Raw genomic sequence first — 20,336 nt, forward strand, 5'->3', positions numbered from 1 at the left:
CAAAGTCATGGTGGCCAGGGTTTCCCAAACTGAGTTGTGCCTCAGAGTCATTCCTGAAGCTTTTCAAAGTTCTAGGACACCAGCCTAAGCCATCTCTTCAGAATCTTCAAGGCACGCCCGCCTTGGCACCTCCCCAACTGTTAGAATGCCTCCGTGTTGGGATGCTCACTACCTAAGATTGCATTGCCAGACTGGCTGGTTCTCACCTGTAATGAGCCTCCTTGTGACTTACATCTTAGTCCCAATGCAGCCTCCTGTTTCCCAGCGCATGTGCCCAGGGCTTTGTATCAGACGCCACCTTGACTGGCTTTAGGTGTCCAGCAGATTTAAGCCACTTTGGTGGTATCACTTACAGGGGTGCCCTTGGTGTTTCAGAATCTCTGATGTTTCTTATGACCCTGAAAAAGTTACCAGGTCAGGAAAATGCGTATGGTTTGGAAAGAGATTGAATTGATGATAATGTGATTTGACAAGAGGATGGAGTGTTTTCCGTGTGGGAACTGGGCTGGGCAGTGTTGGCATGGAGAAAGGAAATCTTAGTGTGTGCCATCTTGCTCACAGGAACAGCCAGCACTGGCCCTCCCTTCCCAGGGGAAGGAAAATCCTTGATTTTAAAAATACATGTAACATGAAAAAAATAAAGTATCATGGCCTTTATAAAGAAAAACCGTTTGTACATCCAAGAAGACTTCCTTGTGGCCACAGAGATGCTTCTTTTTTCAGCTTCCTTTCCACTGTCAGAGGCCTTCCCAGAACCACACATACCCCTTTTGCAATGGTTACATGTTATATTAAAATAGAAAAATAATTTATCAGTCCTTTTCTTTATTGATAGATATTTGGGTTGTTTGAAATTGTTCAACATTCACAACATGTTAACCTGAGTAGTTCTGTGGAATAGAATCCGAGGAGAGGTGTGCTTGGCATAAAGGTTTGTCCATTTTCTACTAAAGGTACACAGCCTTTTCCACTGCATCACTGCCCCCATCCTAAATATTAATTTAACTCAGTGCATGGCAATCTTTTTCTCTCACCCGTCCTGTCATCAGCTGGTTAATGACTGAAACCCAATATGGCCTTTTAATTTGCAATTTGCTGGTTATTTCTGTGATTTAATCTCTGAATATTAAAATATTAAATGGGTCATTGTGTTCTTCAATGAATTACTTATCACATCCTTTGCTCATTTTTCTATTGAGTTGCTCTTTCTTATTCCTATTTATTGCAGAAGCTTTACACATAATATTCAGGATCTTAATCCTTTGGCTGTTGCAGATGATGCAAATATTAGTGTAATGCTCTTTCATTCCCCACTTTTTTAATATGGTAGAATGCACAAAATGAAATTTGCCATTTTTGCTATTTTTAAGGACATAGGTCAATGGTGTTAAGTACATTCGGTTCACTGTGCCACCATCCACACGCTCCATCTCCAGAACTCTTCAGCTTTCAAAATTGAAACTGAGTGCTTCAAACACTAACTCCCTGTTGTTGTTCTTCTCTCTAGCCCCTGGCAATTCCAGGGACCTCCTATCAATGAAGGAATCATGGTATTTCTCTATTTTTGACAGACTTATTTCATTTAGCAAAATGAACTCAACACTTATTCATGCTGTAGCAGGTATCAGAATTTCCTTCCTTTTAAGGACTGAATATTATTCCATGGTATGTTCCTGCCACATTTTCCTTACCCATTCATATTGCTTTTGATTTTGACTATCTTTTGTTGCATAGAAGTCTTAAATGTGTAGTCAATTCTGCATGCTCATGGTTCGTGTGCTTTTGTCTAGCTTAGGAAGTTTTTCCACCTAAAATTATTTTTTAATGTTAAGTTATCCTATTTTCTTCCAATACTTTCATTATCTTGATTTTTATATCTAATTTGAAAATACCAGATTGTTAAATAAGGTGAAAGCAGTAAAATGTAACATATTTTTCTAAAGTTTTAGGCAGTTGACCCAACACCATTTGTTTGTTTTGATCATCGGTCTTTTTTCCAGTGAACTCGAAATTCTATTTTGTAGTAAAATGAATTCCTACTTATAGTCTACTCCAGGCTGCTATGTTACTACTACCAGGTGCTAACTGCTTAAGCTTTACAGTATATTTTTATATCTAGTGGTATAAAGATGTGTTTTTTATTTTCAAAAAAAATTTTAAAATGATTCTCATACATTTTCTCGCTTGTATCAATTTTACAAATAACTCGTCAAGTTTGATAAAATCCTGTTGGAATTTTTCTTAGGATTTCCATGGGCTTATAATTGTTAGTGATGGTTTTTTTTGTTTGTTTATTTTTTGTGCCTATGTCCATTCTAGCATGAGCTGCAAGCAGGGAGGAAGTGATGTAATATGGGAAAGTGTGTTCTAGAAAATGACTCAAAAATTCAAGTCTGGTTTAAGCTCTGGATTAACTTTGTCAAGACTTCTCATCTTTTTTAGCCTTAATTTCTGTGTGTGTGGATGATATTAGACTCCCTTTCATAAGGTTGTTGTGAGGATTCCATTAATAAATTCATACACATTTCTTAGCTGAGTGCTGGGCAGGGAGTTAGCATCCTGCCACCACTTCTTAATGACCTTCACCTCCTACTCTAGTCTCAAGATCTTTCCCTTTATATATCGATTATCTTTGAAGACAAATATGTAGTAAGAATTGAAAATCATAGTGTTTCTCAGACTTCAGTGTGCTTATTAATCACCTGGAGAGCTTATTTTAAATGCAGATTTTTATCTGAGAGGTCTAATTGACAATTTGATAGCGGTGGTATTTCCTATGAGGACACAAGTGGTTGACAAGATTTGTAAATTGCTTTATCTTAATACTGTATGCTAAAGAGCTAAATTACAGCTGTGCTATTTCATTTTTTCCTTCCTTCTCCCCTTCTTTTTTTTTTAATAAACTTTAAGATTTATTTATTTATACACACAGGAACTGGGGTACAGGCCAGAGGTGTGGGGGGTGAGAGGATTCACCAGAGACAGAGTGGGGAACCGAACAGGCAGACTGACTGAAGTACACTGCTGAGGGGAGCAGCGGGCAAGACAGGAGAGGTCTGCTGCGCTATGGGGACCGAACTTGTGCTGCAGTGGCTGTGGACAGCCTCATAAATTGCATGTTAATCTCTTGTGCCACCAGGGAGGCCCTTTTTTTTTTTTTTTTTTTGTAAAGGAAATAAATTTAGTGAGAGCACTAAATATAACACCAAATTCTATTCTTAGATCTAAAATCACTGTGACAATTAACTATCTGGATTATTTCAAGCTGTTTGTGTATATGTGCCTATAGACTTCAATTTTTTTCCCACTCTTCACTTGGCATTTCTATTTAATTCTGTCTGGCTTCGATTTTTTTTTTATTTCTATTTTCAGTTGTTTAAAGAAAGGCCCAGACTGCTTTCCAAGATGTACCAGTTTACATACCACTGCTTTAGAAAGGTTCCTCTTTTTCTACATCCTTACTAATGCTTTGAAAACTCTTTGGAAAAAAGCGTCTCTTTGGGTCTTCTGCCCATTTCTTAATTGGGTTGTTTGTTTTTTTGTTAAGTTGGGTAAGTTCTTCGATTCCCCTGGAAATTAATTGCTTGTTGGATGTATGATTCTCCCATTAGTGAAGACTACATTTTTAATCTGCTAATATTTTCTTTCACTGTGTAGAAACTTTTAAATTTGTTGTAATCCCAACTGTTTTTATTTCCCTGGTCACAGGGGTTGAGTCCCCAAAGACATCTCTGTCATTGATGCCATGGAATGTATCACCTATGCTTTCTTCCATGTATTTTATGGTTTTATGTCTATTATCCAAGTCTTTAATCCGTTTGAATTTATTTTTGTGTCTGGGGATAGAGTGTTATCCAGCTTTATTCTTTCACATATGGCCATCCAGTTTTCCCAACACATTTGTTGAAGAGATTTTTCTTTCTCCATCATATGGCTGTGGCTCCTTTATCTTAAATATGTGTGGATTTATTTCTGGGCTTTTGATTTTGTTCCACTGATACATTTTTCTATTTTTGTTTCAACACTATATTGTTTTAATTATCACTGTTTTACAATATAGTTCAAAATCAGGTAACATGATGCCTTTATTTTTCTTCTCCTTTCTTAGGGTTGCTTTATTATTATTTCAACCATCAGTGAGTAACAGTATCTACTTAAAACTCTTCCAGTGCTACAATTAAAGGTATTAAGACCTTTTTGAGCTTTATCAATCAGACACTACACAGATGTATATAATTATTGTTTAAATTTGTATTCAATTATAAACAATAATGTTCAGGTTTCCTTTATACTCCTTTGGTTATTGACATTTCCTTATTTTTTGAAAATTACATATTGTTATCTGCCAATTTTTCTACAGTTACTTGTCTTTTATTGTTTTCTGAGAACTCTTTATATACAGAGATAGTAACATTTTTCCTTAAGTATTGAAATTATTGTTCCCAGTTTGTTGGTGAACCAATTAAAGCACTAAATTTTAAAAAATGTTTAGCTAATCCATGTAGCAGTCTTTATCTTTGTTACTTTTGAGTTTCATATACTCATATAGATTACATAAGTATTCACCTGTCTTTTATTCTAGTATTTGTAATGTCCGTGCTTTTTACATTTATATCTTTATTCGCTTGAAATTTATTTTTTTGAAGGAAATTAAGCAATAGCAATAATGGTAAAGTTATTATTAATTGAATTTACTCTGGATATATTACTATAATCTCATTCTCATGCCAATCTTATGGGTGGGGCATTTATCCTTATTTTACAGAGAAGGAAATTGAAATTTAAATGGGTAATTTAACCATGGTTACATCATTAAGTGCCAGAGTAGAATTTTAACCGTAACCAATCTTATATCATAGCTAATGTACTTGACATTTACAGTTTCCTTTCTCCACAATTGTCCAGTCTATTGTTCCAGTACCATTTTGGGGAATAATGTATCTTTTCTCAAGTGACTAGAAATATCACCTCTAGCATATATTAAATTCCTGCGTATTCTACGAGTCCAGAATACTCTTTGGATCCAGATTTTGCTTTCCTTTTTTTGGCTTTACGTACTACATAGAGATTCAGCCTTACTCCTAGCTGGTGTCACAAATTCCAGAAATCTTGAACATTGTTGAAAAAAAGAAAATGGGTTATCCATGAGCCAATTCAGCATCATAAATCAGGATTCACCTTAGAAGAGACAGAAATATTTAGCTGAGTGTGTTTAATGGGAGGGCAGGAAGGGCTGTCACTTTTCCATGGGCCTATTTCTTAGTAGGAAGGGATGAACACATTCTCATTCCAGTATCCTCTTGAGGAAGAAGTGATGGTGAAATTGGAGTGAAACCCAGTAGATTACCAATCCTATGCTGTAATGTCGTCAAAAGGTCTCTGCAGGATAAATGGCAGTACTCTTTAAAAAAAGCAATAAAGATAATCAAATCTGAGAAATGCGCAGAACCTCTGACAAATGGCACACAACACTTTGTACTGCCACACGGAACTGTTTCACAGGTGCACACACCAGCATACTTCCTGGATAAACAACGCCTTTTCTTTAAGACAGTATTTGTATATGATGTCATAGGGCATTTTTCCAGTTTGAAGAGTTTGGCAATACACCCCATTCTTGGGAAGCAATGACTGAGCATGCTGCTTCCTATGATAATTATTTGCAGAGAAACTTCCCAGGTATACTCAGTTGTGACAGAGCAAGAAGTGCAGGTGAAAAGAGCAGACTTTTGGTCCTTTCAAAAGTTGTATTTTATTACACATGTGATAGTATTCATACTGAGGAGTATCCAAAGGCATCTTCATTTTGCAACAAGATGAGATTTGAATGAGAAGTTGTAAAAAATAAGTGAGTAGATTTTCTTTGCATTCCTCTCTCTTTCCACCCACTGAAGAAATGTCAATAAATTAGGCAATATTTGGCAACATAAAAATAGAAACCCCTTAAAGGAACCTATTTCAATTAAAAAAAAAACCTGAAAACAAGAGAAACTTGGTACAAATTTATGTTCATTTAACAGATATTTACTGGGCAGTAGTTATGTTCTGAGACTGATAAATAGTGAGGCATAAGAGCCAGATCTGTGCTCACAAAACCCACGGCCTGGTTGGAGTGATGAAGATCTGGAAAATAATGAGAAATCAAGAACAGATTTGTGGAAAGGACCAAGTAGTGTGGAGGAGGCAGGAAAGTATTTTTTTTTCCTTTCTGAGTTCTATTACTTCATGTATCCTGACCTCCTTTTCCTACTGGAAATCGGAAGTGGCTGTGTTTCTCACAGACAACTGTGGAAAGAGACAGCCTGTTGATGGGTGATAGACCTGGCTGGCTGGGTGTCAGAAGCTTTGGGAGAAACCCCAACCCCAGCTTGGAGCATTTTTGTGTGTGTGTGGGACCCTCGCCCTGCAGCCGGGGACCGAACTGGCGCTGCAGAGGCTGCGGGCAGCCTCGCAACCCAGTGCTCAACCGTTGTGCCACCAGGAGAGGCGAGCTTGGAGCATTTTGAGCACCCAGCAGGGAGAATGGACTGAGCAGCTGGTGGAACTTGGAAGGGGCTTCAAGGCAACCACAGCATGCGGTGTAGGAAAGCCTGACTTTGAGGTGTAGGAAAGCCTGACTGAGTCCTGGATTTTCATTTGACCTTCATTAGGAGATATGGACACTATGCTGGGACCTCTTTCTTTGCTACCTGTACTACATCTCTTGCCAACAGCCAGTCCTATTGGCTATAAATACTCTGCAGATGCTTCGAGGACATCCGAACTTACACCCCAGCAGGACCTCTCCCATGAGCTCCAGGCCATGTATCCATCAGGCTCCTTGGCTTCCCCACTTAGATATCAAATAGGAACCTCAAACTTAACATGTTACAAAATGAGTCCTGGTTATAGATCACAAAGTCTGTTCTTCTGATTCTCCTAAATTATAAGTCCCTTCTTCCAAGGGCTCAGGACAAAATTCTTGGAACCATTGGCATGTCTCACTTTGTCAGCATCCCATGTCTTCCCAGCTGTCTTTAAAATCGCTGTCAAATTCCACCTGCCAATGTCATTCTCCCTGGAGTACTGCTTCCCTTTTTGCCCTTCAATCTCTTTGCATTACAGGATCCTTCCTGTGCTGTGTAAGTTAGACCACCTCTCTCAGAGTAGAAGGTAAAGTTGAGTGTTTTCCCTGTCTGCCCTCCCCCTCTGCATGCTGTGATTCCATCTCCTGTCACTCAGCTCCTTGCTTACTCCAACACCCGGGTCCTGGTTCCTTGAAAATGCCAAGCACTCTCCCATCCAGGATCTTTACACAGTTTGCTCCCTCACCCCCAAGATTTTCACAGTGTTGGTGAGGGTTCCATTGGGAAGCAAATGATAGGCTCCATCAGGAAGCAACTGATAGTCTGAGAACTGATTGGTTACAGGGTAGGGAGAAAGGGATCACATGGGTTGTGCTGTCAGCCACCTGGGAAACAGCTGGCTTGGAGCCATAGGTTTCTGTGTGCTTCCTCCATTGTCACCCTCTGTGTCATCAGGAAATACAGTTCATGTGGTGTGTCCCAATAGGTGTCTCTAAGATATTCTTCCAGCTGCTGGCTCTGCAAGTTCTGATGAACTTTATTGCCTTTGCCAGGAGGTTTGCTGACAACAGCTAGGACTCGCAGTCCTTGTGTAAGTGGCGCTGAGGTGAACGCAGTGGCTTTCCAGTCACCACTGCAAGCAACCACTCATTTGTGATCACAATGTCACCATTGCCATGTGCCAGTCTGTATAAAATTGCACAGCAGAACTGATGAAAATCAAAGCAGTAAATTCAATAGCTGCCGAAGGTAAACTTGTATTCTCCAACTGATGTTGGTGAGACGGTGAGACAGACCATCCAGGTGATTCTCAAAGATTTCCTCAGATTCCAACACTTTTGTCTGTCATTCAGTCTTGTTTCATGCAACTTTTATCCTTCAGTTTCTGGTTATCTTTAGTTGGTAGGTGGCTTCTAACTATTAGTTTTAAATTTTTGTTCCCCTTGACTTGTTAAATTTTTGCAACATGCAAAATGCTTTATTTGCTAGCACTCTAAATTTTCAAGAACATTTTGAATCATCCTATCCTTTAGAGAACGTGAGTAACATGCATATCATCCCCTGAATCATCTGCTTTTAAATTTATGGGCTGAGATTTCCTTCCATTGTAGCCCCTTGCATTTCTCAAGAAATGGAAATGTTTGCACCATGAGGCGCTGTACCTGTGCAGTGCGACTGGAAGGGTAGGTTGCACAGTGAGTGTCAGGCTTGACTTCAATATTTTCCTCTGCCTGTCATTAGGTTCTAAGCAGAAATTATTTTCTCTTGAATTTGTTTTCACTCTGGGCTTTGATATGCAGTGTTAATAGGAACCTGTTTGAAGTTGTAAGCAGAGATTTTAGAGAGGTATGAATGATCCATTTGCCAAAAGCAGACATAGCAGAAAGTAGTGCTTAGAGGAATATGAGTGAAACCTGTCATTGCCGACACATTGGACTCACCTGCAGGTGGGCTGGAGCACCCCGGAGCAATTTAAGGGTGTGGTCTACCCATTCCAGGTCTTCACTGTTGTTCTCATTTACTTGAAAAATAAAATTAAAAAAAAAATAGAGAGAGGTGAGTGAACAACGAGTGTTAAAAATTGATGATGTGTGTGGGCCTCCCGGTGGCGCAGCGGTTGAACACTGGGTTGCGAAGCTGCCCGCAGCCTCTGCAGCACTGGTTTGATCCCCCGCTGCTCCCCGGCCACCGGAGGAGGGTCCCACATGGCTCGCAGACCTCTCCTGCTGCCCGCTGCTCCCCTCGGCAGTGTACTTCGGTCCTTCTGCCTGCTCTGCTCCCCGCTCTGGCTCTCGTGAGTTCTCTCACCCTCCCGCGCTCTGACTGTACCCAGTGCTTGTATAAACAAACAAACAAACAAACAAATAAATAAATAAGTCTTAAAAAAAATTGATGATGTGGTTCTTGGAGTGTCTAGCTTTTGATGAAATCCAGGCAAAGCTTGTCTGAATTATGTCATTGTTTCTCTCTGTGATGAGTCAAACTTAGAAGCACAAAAGTGAAATATCAGTGCTTCCCCTCACTAACATGTTCATTATTAAATTAAGAACTTCACCTTCTCAAGGCCATGCTGTCAGATTGTCCAGTGTCTTAGAGTGCTTTGCCTTTCTTTTCTTCTATGTATTTTATAATTTCAAGCCTTCCATTCAAATCTTTAATCCATTTTGAATTAGTTTTTATTTGAGATAGTCATCTATTCTCATTTTTTGTTTATGGGTATCTGGTTTTCCCAACACCATTTGTTGGCTCTTTTGTCATAGATGAGCTGTCCATCAAATTGTGTCTTTATTTCTAGCTCTCAAACCTATTCCATTTGTCTGTGTGTCTGTTTTTATTCCAATACCATGCTGCTTGAATTACTATGGCTTTGTAATATAGATTGGAGTCTGGAATATAATGTCTCTATTATTATGTTTTGTATACCTCTCCTATCATGGAGGGAGAACTGAAAATAAGTTTGAACAATGAAAAACTGTGTCCTTAGTTAGAATGTTCTTATTTTCCCTAGATGACTTTTTTTTTGATTGAAGTAACATTGGTTTCTAGGATTGTATAGCCTTATAAATCAACATCTGAATATAGGACATTATGCATTATGGTCACCAGCAAAAGTTTAGTTTCCACTTATCATCTAGGTGAGATTTTATTGAGAGAGGGAAGAGTGGCGATGACTCACGCATAAGTAACTATTCCAAATTTTAAGGCTGATATTTTTTCTCTTTCCAATTGGAGTCTGCCTTTTGTATTTAACTTTTGTTTTTCTGACTTTCTTTTCTTTTCCATACTTTACATGGTTTGAAGAAATTGTAGATCAGTTACTTATTGTCCATAGCCTCAGTGGCACACAACTGTAAGGTGACTCCTGCATCCGGGATCAGCTGCATCTGGGTGCAGGCCAACCTGGGCTGGTCCCAGCTGGAACAGTTGTGGCGACTCAGTTCTGCATCATCTGTGCTCAGTCTCCTCAGGAGTCCAGAAGGGCAGCCCAGAAATGCTCTTTTTATGTCACAGGCAGAAACACAAAAGTGCATATAGGGCTGCACAGGTATCCTAAAGAACAGGTTCAAAGCCACACACAGTCACTGCCTCATGCGTGACCAAAGGGAGCCACATGGAGTGAAGAATTAAGCCCTGTGAATTCAGGAGGGGAACTCCAAGTCACACAAGAAGAGGCACGGATATGGGGAGGAGAAAAGAAAGGGGGGCTTTCGCGCCTATCTACCACAATCAGTTCCATGAAACCTGCTCACAACTAAAGTTTAATAAAATTTCTCTTCTTTGTGATGTATCTTTTTCAGGAAACCAGATCCTATGGCTCTTCTTGCTGCCTTTCAGACAGCATTCATTTTCACATTGTTGCCATTGAGACCGTATCAGAATCAAGGTAAGAAGCAGAAAGAACAGTAAAGAAAAAGCCACATAGAGAGAAAATGAGGTAATCGGTTGCTTTGGGGTAAAGTTGAACGATTCTCTTTTTCTTTGGAAATAACTTGGAGTTGGTTAGTGGCTCACATGAGTTGTCCATTCTCTCATACCCATGGATACTTAGCCTTCCTTCCCAGATCTTGATTCCATTTACTCGGCCTTACCTTGACCCAGATTTCCTGGTGAGCACCCTGATCATTGGACCTCATCCCTCAGAACTTCACGAGCCTCTGGCCCCCTCCAGAATCCCGTCCTGGTCACTGTCCTGCCTTGGCAGGACATTGTTTGACATTCCATTCCTTGCCACCTTTGGTTACAAGACGTTCCTGCCTTATCAGTGGGGGTACAGTGCAGTCAAAGGGAGCACGGGTTTTGATATTAGAGACATCTGTATTTAAATCCCAAATAGCCTTATGCAAGTTATTTAGTTTCTTTGTCAATAAAAATTTATGATCTCAAAATTTTTAATAGGTATCATAGGACACAGTATGGGTAACACACCTGGCACTGTACCTGATAAAATGTACCTGCCCTCTATTATTGTTGCTGCTATTTTTACCTCCTGATGAGGAAAACAGCACATGAGATTGGAAGTTTTGGATTGTTTTTTCAGTATTAGAGATTGCTTCCAATTTTTGTTGATGATAGGAATTATTCTCTTGCCTTTAATTGCCAGAGGGGTTTTGATCATAAGAGAAATCTTCATAGAACTCAAAAACTGAATGATTAGCAGATGGTCCTTGTGATACCTCAGAGTATCAGATACCAGTTGATTTAATTAGCATGGTCTCTGTCTTTTCAAAATCATTCGCTAAGACCCCCTCCAACAATAAATGAAACCAGTTGAGTGAGCAGTACACAATCCATAATTCCAAAGGAATTGTGTCGTGTTTCCTCCTCTTAAGTGAAAACTGGGGACTTGTTTTTCTCTAAGAACCAGCCATGACTCATTCCATTGAGTCCTATCCTTTCCCTTGGCCTGTTTCCTAAGTTCAGTGATCCCAGCAAAGCTGTTTCCTGCTTGAATCTCTATTCTCTTACAGACTCTGTCACATCATTGAGGACTCTATGAATGTATTATGCCCTGTTATTTCACAGGTGTCCTCTGTGTCCCTCCAGCGAGGCTCCTGCCTTGACCTAGAACCTTTTACATGCACTTTATTTTTTTTTAATTTTTTTTTTTAAAGATTTATTTATTGATTGATTGATACGTACATACATACAAGCACTGGGTACAGTCAGAAGCGCGGGAGGGTGAGAGAATTCACCAGAGCCAGAGCGGGGAGCAGAGCAGGTAGAAGGACCGAAGTACACTGCTGAGGGGAGCAGCGGGCGGCAGGAGAGGTCTGCGCGCCTTGTGGGACCCTCCTCCTGTGGCCGGGGAGCAGCCGGGGATCGAACCGGCGCTGTAGAGGCTGCGGGCAGCTTTGCAACCCAGCGCTCAACCGCTGTGCCACCGGGGAGGCCCTTACATGCACTTTAAAAGCACTAAGTGCCTCTCTGTTGGTGGGTCCCATCCTAAGAGTCCAGAGAATTCCTCCTAGAGATGTTTTAAGTTCAGTGCATTGAGATATAAGCAATTATGTCTGGAGATGGGAAATGCTCCAACTTTATAGCTATTTAATAAGCTACCAAATACTTTCAAAAATAAAACTTTCTAATTTTGATTTCCAGAAATTTGGAATTTAAAGCAAAAAGACCTGATTCTTTATTTAGCTTTACTATGTTTCTAAACCAGTGAGCTGTCCAATGAAGTGTCCTTTGTTTTAACTGCTTATTAATTTATTCACTTGTGTTAATTTGTTAAGCAAATCATTTTGCACACTTAGATTTTAATTTTTTCATCTGCCAAGTGATTTCTAAATTCTGTTCCAGCTTTCATGGTGTCTGATTCTAGATGCATATGTGAATAATATTTTCCAAAGCTAAACAATGTTGATACTGAACAACTTAATTATCTGTGACTATTCATTCATGTTCCTATTAAATGTTATTTCATATCTTGTTTTGATCTTTCAGTCTTGTCTGAAACTTTACTCTTGAATCCTGAATCACTGAATATTTCTATCAATTATTCACATCAACGTTTGCATTTACAATGGAGTGTCCACAACCGCAATCATTATCAATTAAATCAATTAAAAATGGTTTTTCAGATACAGATCAGTAGAATTAATACATCCAATACCATCTGGGTGGTAAGTAATTTTTTGACTCAATATTTAAAATATTATTTTCTGATGCCCTAATTTGTGTTTTACAACATTCAAAAAATCTCAACTTGAAAACATTTTAGGGAGACCAGATGCTCTTCCTAAACAAGTTGTATATCTGCACATCTGTGTTTTTACGTAAGAGGTCCCATGACAAAGTAATGTGACAATTCTTGTTTGGTAGATTGAATGGAATATATGAAAAAAAAAAAACCCATATTTTCCTACTCTTCTCTGTCCCAGGAAGAGCCCTGTGTCTCCTTGTGAATACTAGATTCAAACATCTGTGAAGATCAGTCATCTTATTCTTCTTCCTTCTTTTTAACTTGTTCAACATAGATTTACCTAAATAAGGTGTGGTTGTTTGACCTTTTTTATTGTCAGCATAGCTTGTTGGCAGCTTCTTTGCTTACCCTGTGCTGAAGTGCAGGAGAGAACGGCCTAGCTCTGTATGGTCAAGCCAGTACAGGGGTTCTGCATGACCATCCACAGGGGAGAGAAACTTTTACGGTCTCTCTTGTTGCCTCACATGTAGCTTTTCTATGACAAATTCAATCATAAGTCCTTAATTTCATTGTCTTTTTGCCTTTGAAGTATTTAGGGTAAATTTTTTGCTCGTTTTGGTTCCAGTAATAGTTGTGTCTGTCTCACTTGATGCTGCCCATCCAGGGCGTGAAGACACTGGTAGTTTATTTCATTTATGGCCTGGGGAGTGTTTGTAATCTACACATACATCTGCTTAATTCATTATCATGGAATGTTGAAGGACAGTAGAATGTTCTCTCATTGAAGGGGAGTGGAGAATCGGCTGTTCTTATTTTTTAGTCTTGTCTGAACCCGAAGGTGAGGGGAGACACAGGAATGTGTCACTGCTGGGGACGTTGGTGACTCCACAGAGGGCCATTCCTCTCAAGCCACAGGGACACAGGTGCAGGGATCCAGATGGTTGGTTCCTTTAGAAAAAGCATACCGACCGCTCATTTTAAAGCGAGCTACTCTCATGTCGGTTCTTGCATTTGAGATCTGAGTGGCTGAAATTAAATGTAATTCTGATTCTGTTGATTTAGGGTTAACACCAGGTCTATAATTCTACCCCTCAAAGGGCAGTTTCCCACAATGAGTGTTGTTTGTGTTTTGATCTTAAACAATAGCAATGCATAAGCACCGCTGTTCACTCCCCCACATCCCCCACCAGCAGGTCTCGCCGTGTACTAAACATTTTGGTATTTTCATACCTTTTTTGTATATTTTATAGAAACACTGGTGGTTGATTTAGACCCAGGAAAACCTTGAGCAAAAATTCTATTGAGGCTGAGAATTGTCTAAGAAAAGGAAATTTGAGATTTTTTTTTTCCAAATTTTTTTCTCAAAAGAATTGAGAAAACTAGTACTTAATATCCTCAGGGAAAGGAATCCTGAGCAAGTGGATGGGCAGTTCTTTCTCTTCTGATGGGCAGTTGTGCGTATCTTTTTTTATTGTTGGTTCATGCAGTAGTTCTCTTTCCAAGCTCAAGCCGTTTATGGAACTCACCTCTATAACCTCCCAAGGTTTGAGATCTTTAACAATAGATTATATACAGTTTTCAAACTAAAGATGGAATAAAACTAATGATTAATGGTAAAAAGAGAAAAAGTTCTGCCTTATATTGTGTTGCCCCAACTCCCTAGCCTGGTGTGACCCCAACAGAGGAGGAACTCAAGGCCTAGGAAGTTTGTCATGACAGCACCTGAGCAGGATCACCCTTCACCCCCACACGGGCTGTCACACACAGCCCACCCAGGCCATCACGTGTCCTGAGGTCAGGGCAAAACATGTGCTCCCCTCTAGTTAAGGGGATGAGAGCTGAGAGAGGCCGCTTCTGGCTCAAACATAATACTCCTTTTGTAGTTGACCCCCATGATACCCCCTCACTTGTGTTGAGTGGAGGCAACTTCTAGATCCACGTCTCAGGCTATCGTGTTTCCAAATAGACTGAAGGAAAAGCATCTTGAGCTGCTTGCAGCTAGACCCAGGACACCGAGCTGCCTCCCTGTGGTGCTGGCCACTCGGAGCCCTGCTGCCTGCCGCAGCACGCCTCACCCTGGGCCAGCTTCTCCCTGCCTGCCCGGCCCCTGGCTGCGTGAGTCCGTTAATGGCAGAGCAGGGAGAGCCACTGAGCTTGCAGTGGCCGAGAGCATGAGTTGGTCTGGAAATAGCACACGCTGCAGGGAGCAATCTGTGACCTCAGTTGGACTTTGGGGCAAATCTATGTGCCAGTTTCTGGGGACTTACTCATATCTGCCCTTGGCCAAATGAAACTTGCCCCTTCAGTTAATGAAAACAGCCCAAACACAATTCATCACATTGGCAAACAATCACTGAATTGATGCATTCAAGGAGAGTTTTATCTCCTGTAGAGACCACAAAGCACAAATTGAGGTTAGACAGAATCCACACAACAGTGTCTGGAAAGGAAGAGCCTATGCATATTCATGAATTGATGAAATCAGTCAGCAATCTCAGGCTGTGGGCCAGGTCTAGGCATTGTGCAAAGTCTGGGTCTCTCTGGGCTGCGCAAGGACGATGAGAAAAGCTCAGAAAGGAGGGATCCTAAATGTGGGAGTTGGGGTGCAGGTGGCTAAACCTGTTGCTGTGGGATCAGGGTTAAGCCCAACCCTCTCCAGCATCTTGGAAGAAATACTGTTGAGGCCAAAATATGAAAGAGGGTTAGAAGCCAGTTTGACAGAGGGTGGAAAGAATACCCTAGGAAGAGCCAGCAGGTATGAGCTGAGACTTGAGAATGAGCTTCTCGGCCTCAGGGCCCTGAACATGTGGGGTCAGGTGGGCTCCCTGGCTGACCATGCAGGGCCCCGGGGTTCACATGGAGGTTCGCTGTTCATCCTGAGAGTGATAAGGAGAGTGACAGGGTCTGACCACTGCATTTTGGCTGCACCTTGAATCATGGTCAGGGGCACTGGAGAAGGCGAAGTATGACAGGAATGAAGTGGGCTTCAGCGTCAGTCAGCAGAGGGCCTGGGGAGCGGATGACAGGAGTGGCTGAGTTGGAGAGCGAGGCAGGGCTTGAAATCCAGCCTGTGGCTTATTGACCTGAGAGCACGTAGTAAGGTCACCAGTGTTGACATGGTTCTTTTTTTGGTCCTGGCTCTTAAACAATGTTAACCAAAATATACTTGAGATTGTGCATTGTAAATAGTGAAAGTCACATGGAGCAGGCCCTCAAAACCTGTAGTTTTAAAGTGTTTTATAATCTAGGAACATAGAATAAACTGAAGTAAAATACAAATGCTTTAAAAATTGGAGTTCCTTATAGAGGGAAAAGGGACCTGCAGGATTAGGTACTGCCGGGTGGGCTGAGCTGTTCTTCTGGCTCCAGGGCTGCTTCCTGAGCTCTGGGCTCTGTTTAAGCTCAGCCTCCTGGGGAGGGGAAGGCGGACCTGAGGGAGGCCTCAGCACTTGCCAGCTGACCTGCATGCAGCCCCTTCTCTACCTTGTCAGAAACAGACACAAACTCTTTCCCCCCACAAAATACAAGCTGTTTTTGTCCTGGATTCCCAGCTGTGAGGGCACAGAGCAGGTGTCCTGGTGGCCCACACAGGAATGTAAGTACCTGAAACTGTGGGACCGTGAAGAAAAATGAAGCACAGTCCCTGCTTGGTGAGGCCATGTGCAAACCAGGGACACTCCACAGAGGAAGTGCCAACAGCTACGTGCAGTGTACAGGAGACGTAGGGGTGGGAAGAACCTAGAGGAAAGCAAGAAAGGCTTTATGAAGGAGCTGAGGTGTGACCTGAACATGAAGAATGGGATCAGTTCCCCTGCAGAAGGACAGTGGGACACGAAACTCAGGGCGTTGTTATCAAACACTGAGGCATAAATGCTGGGAGCTATTCCTGAAGTGTGACCAGAGAGCAGGTTCTTGCATGGAAGGGATAGGTTGGTGTTAGACTGTAGATGGCCTTGAATGACAGGGGAGTGTGTAGAGGAGTTTTTGTACCTACTGAATCAGAGAATGAAAATAACTGTGTCTTAGAAAAATTAAGAGTAGCAGCTGTGCCAGAAAACTTAGGCAGTTCAATGTAGGCAAAATTTTCAGAGAATTCTGTAAGACATTTCTATGTGATTATCATCGTTGGGACTCACGATTCTAATAGCTGTGGAGTTTCCGGGACAGTCCAGGTGGCCATGATATCTGAAAAGTTAAGAGACAAAAACAAAAGCACAGTGAGATGTGGAACACCGTATATTGACTTCTAGGAGGCAATGAAACTCCTTGGTACCCATGAAGGACTGTCCTGTCTACTAATATTTAGCCAACCTGACCTGATCTTGACTAAAAATGAAGTGAAAAAAAAATACTTGCCAATCCTGCTTACTTTTTAAAAATAACTAATTTTTTAGTTTTTAAGTATTTTCTTAGCAGCTTCTATATAACCAGCACCTCTGTCTCTGACCTCTCCCTGCACAACTTGAGTAGCTTCAATTTTCTCTCACTTCCTCCATATGAGCCCCCCTGAAATCCAGAGGGATTGAGAACCAGGTTTCCAAAAGACAGGAGTGATGAGTGGTTCCTTGCTAAGACATCAAAGCAGGGGAGCTGACTGATTAAGAGGGGACTGCTCTTGCATAAATTGTGGAGTTGCAGTGGGCTCCTGGATGCCTGCTTTGGAATATGTCAAGCCACGTCAGCTCCGAGGAGAACATGACTCTATGTTTCCACTTTTTTCTCTTTATCTCTAGGAGAATTATACCTCTACTGTGAAGTGGAATCAAGTTCTACATTGGACTTGGGAATCTGAGCTCCCCTTGCAATGTGCAGCCCACTTTGTAAGAATAAGGAGTATAGTGGAGGTGGATGATGCCACAATCCCAAGACAGATGTCCTGGAGCAATTGGAGTTCCTGGGAGAAAGTAGAAGGTAAGACATGAGGTGATAAGGGAGGGGACAGAGTTAATAATTTTTTTTGGCATCAGTAAATGGTGGAAGTCCCCCTTGAGGAACTTTGAGTTCAATTGTGTTTTTGACGCCCGCAGGACAGAATCCCCCTGGACATGACCAATTGGTGATTTTCCCTAAAGACAGGACAGTGGAAGAAGGCTCCAATGTCACATTTTGCTACATTTCTAGAAGCCACCAAGAGAACATATCATGTCATTTGGAGGGCACATGGATACATGGAGAACAACTTGATCCAAATGTAACTGTGTTCACCCTGAATAATGTGCCTTTCATTAGAAACACAGGGACAAATTTCTTTTGTAAGGGGGAAGACAATGATGTTTTGGATGGCACCGTTCTCTTTGTTGCAAGTAAGTAAGGGACTTGTCCTCTGTGCCCCTCCCCTTCCCATTTCCTGTGAAATAGGTGGAATCTCCTGTACCAGATGACAAGTAAACATTTTCAGTCTCTACTTTATTGTTTTCCAAGACTTCTATTAAGACTGGAGAGTCTAGGACAATGCTTGCAGGATTTCCCGTTGTTTTCTTGAGCTTCCTGACAAGTTTATTCCTAGGAACCAAGAGGATTTAAGAGGAGAAAGTTCAGGTCATGACCTGGTCCCCTGAGAAAATTTCCTGATTTGCCTTAACCATGCAGGATTAGCACAAGATCCAGAGGAATGGAGGGGCTGCAGTCAGAAGGCCAAGAAAGACAGCTAAGGCTGTGCCCTGAAGACTGGGGTTCAGTCTTCTTCCTGAGTCCTGTACCCTGCATGGTATCTTTGCCAAGTTTCCCAGTCTCTGAGTCAGTTTCCTCTTCTGTGAAATGGCCCCAGTAATTGAGGTTGTGAGGCTCAATGAGCATGGCAGGCCTGGCTCCAGTACAACTGCGCATAGTAGGAGTTCTGCAAACAAGGCCATGATGACTGTGCTCAACTGAGTATGGACATCATACTCAACAAATGTTGGCCAACAAATGTTGGCCAATATTTCACTCTTGATGTAGGTTGGTGAGAGCATGCCCAGTGGCCTCCTGTGTTGAGACCTCCCTGCCCTGCACAGTAGGGAAATATCTGTGACTCCTTCTTCCCTGTTTTCCTGCCAAAGGTTGTCCCCAGTGTCCTGGACACTTAGTTCATCTGTGGGTGGCTTTTAAGAGTGGCCGTGACTCAGGGGACTTGGGCTTCTGCCTCATTGCTCGGACTCTCAGCTCCCGGGAGATGTGTTGACCAGGTTCTCAAAATCTGCCTGGCTCCTTGGTGTGCCCAGGAGAGCTCCTGGTTCTGTCAGCCAGGGCAGCCAAAATGAAACACCGGGCACCCTTGACTCCATCCATTTTTTTCCACTGAATGGAGACAGTGCTGACTCCTATCTGATCCTCTATGAGACCTCAGAAAGGCACAGGAAAGGGAAGAAAAGAACCCAGGTGATGAAGAGTCTGAGATGTGACTTTTTAGAGTTGTGATGTGTCACCTTTCATTTATATGACCCTTTCATTGTTGAGAGTGGGCTCAGGCCCCAAAGAGAGCTTCCTGTGACTTGTTTTCAATAAAGGGCTTTCACTAGACCTTTCTTCTTTTTTATTCGAACAGAAGTACTTGAGGAACCCAAGGACTTTTCTTGTGAAACCCAGAATTTCAAAACTTTGAACTGTACTTGGGATGCTGGAACCGACACTGCCTTGCATAACATGCCTTCCCAGAGCTACACTTTATTTGAATCGTAAGTTAGCACTGCTTACGTTACTGGCACATTTTTATTTAAGGTGTTTGTGATATCATACAAAAGTCACATCTAGATGTTGCAGAAACTTCAAACAAATATTTTAAAAGCACCCTGCCATAGTCAGGAGAAAATCTTCAAGTAGTCACAAGTGTATGCTATTTCTACCTAACTTTTGTTTAAAGATAATGTAACATAAAAATGATAATAAAGACAGTGGTGAATACTGATGTGAAAACAGTTCCATCTGATGAGCTGAGTCAGCCTAAGTTCTGACTCTTCGAGAATATTCCACAAATATTCTCAACAAATAAATAAATTAAGGAGTGTTCTCACCACACGAGAGGGAGTCAATTCTTTGATATACCATATAAATCATTTTCATTGAAGCAATATTTTCATGGTTACTATTTGTTGGAGATGGATCAGTCATATTTGTGAACTTAGTTTTAATGCCACTCAGTGTGCTCCCAAGAGATACAGAGAGACACACCTGCGCCAGCAAAAGTGTAAACCTTAAAATTGTTTTGTTTTGTTTTAAGAATTTCCGGGAATAAGAAACTTTGTGTACACAAAAACTGGTGTAATTGGCAAGTAACTCAAGACTCACAAGAAATGTATAACTTCACACTCCTGGCCAGAAACCTCTTAAGACAGAGAAGTGTCAATATTGCTTTTAACCTGGCTCATCGAGGTGAGAGGAGAGTCTGGTAGCCTCTGTGGTTACCAGTGTATCTTTGGTAGCCTATGTGTTTAAATAAACATGCTGCAGAATTTTGCTGAATTCACATCCTAAGTAAAAGTTTTAATTTATAATTCTTCTTCATTCCATACTTCTCTTTGTGGATGCGCGTGTGATCCATGATCCCCTGTGATTTGTTGGTTTGGATAACATAATAAACACCAATGAGCTTGTTTCTCAACATTGAAAGTAGAATTTTGACAATAATTTCTTTCATCTCCCATTCCACCCCA

General features: G+C 41.3%; 1 protein-coding gene across 1 annotated transcript in view; it reads left to right on the top strand.

Annotated features, from left to right (window-relative positions):
* Positions 1–8,213: 8,213 nt before the first annotated feature.
* Positions 8,214–20,336, top strand: part of OSMR (oncostatin M receptor) — a gene marked incomplete at both ends in the record, with an annotated part of 31,246 nt that continues 19,123 nt past the window's right edge. The window contains 8 exons of the mRNA XM_084233904.1: positions 8,214–8,248; positions 10,364–10,449; positions 12,510–12,688; positions 17,442–17,619; positions 17,736–18,011; positions 18,747–18,861; positions 19,206–19,361; positions 19,904–20,071. Of these exons, the coding sequence (XP_084090030.1) occupies positions 8,214–8,248; positions 10,364–10,449; positions 12,510–12,688; positions 17,442–17,619; positions 17,736–18,011; positions 18,747–18,861; positions 19,206–19,361; positions 19,904–20,071 (1,193 nt within the window). The remainder of the gene's footprint in view (positions 8,249–10,363; positions 10,450–12,509; positions 12,689–17,441; positions 17,620–17,735; positions 18,012–18,746; positions 18,862–19,205; positions 19,362–19,903; positions 20,072–20,336) is intronic.

This window comes from Talpa europaea, assembly GCF_964194135.1.
Source record: "Talpa europaea genome assembly, chromosome: 5".
Lineage (NCBI taxonomy): Eukaryota > Metazoa > Chordata > Mammalia > Eulipotyphla > Talpidae > Talpa > Talpa europaea.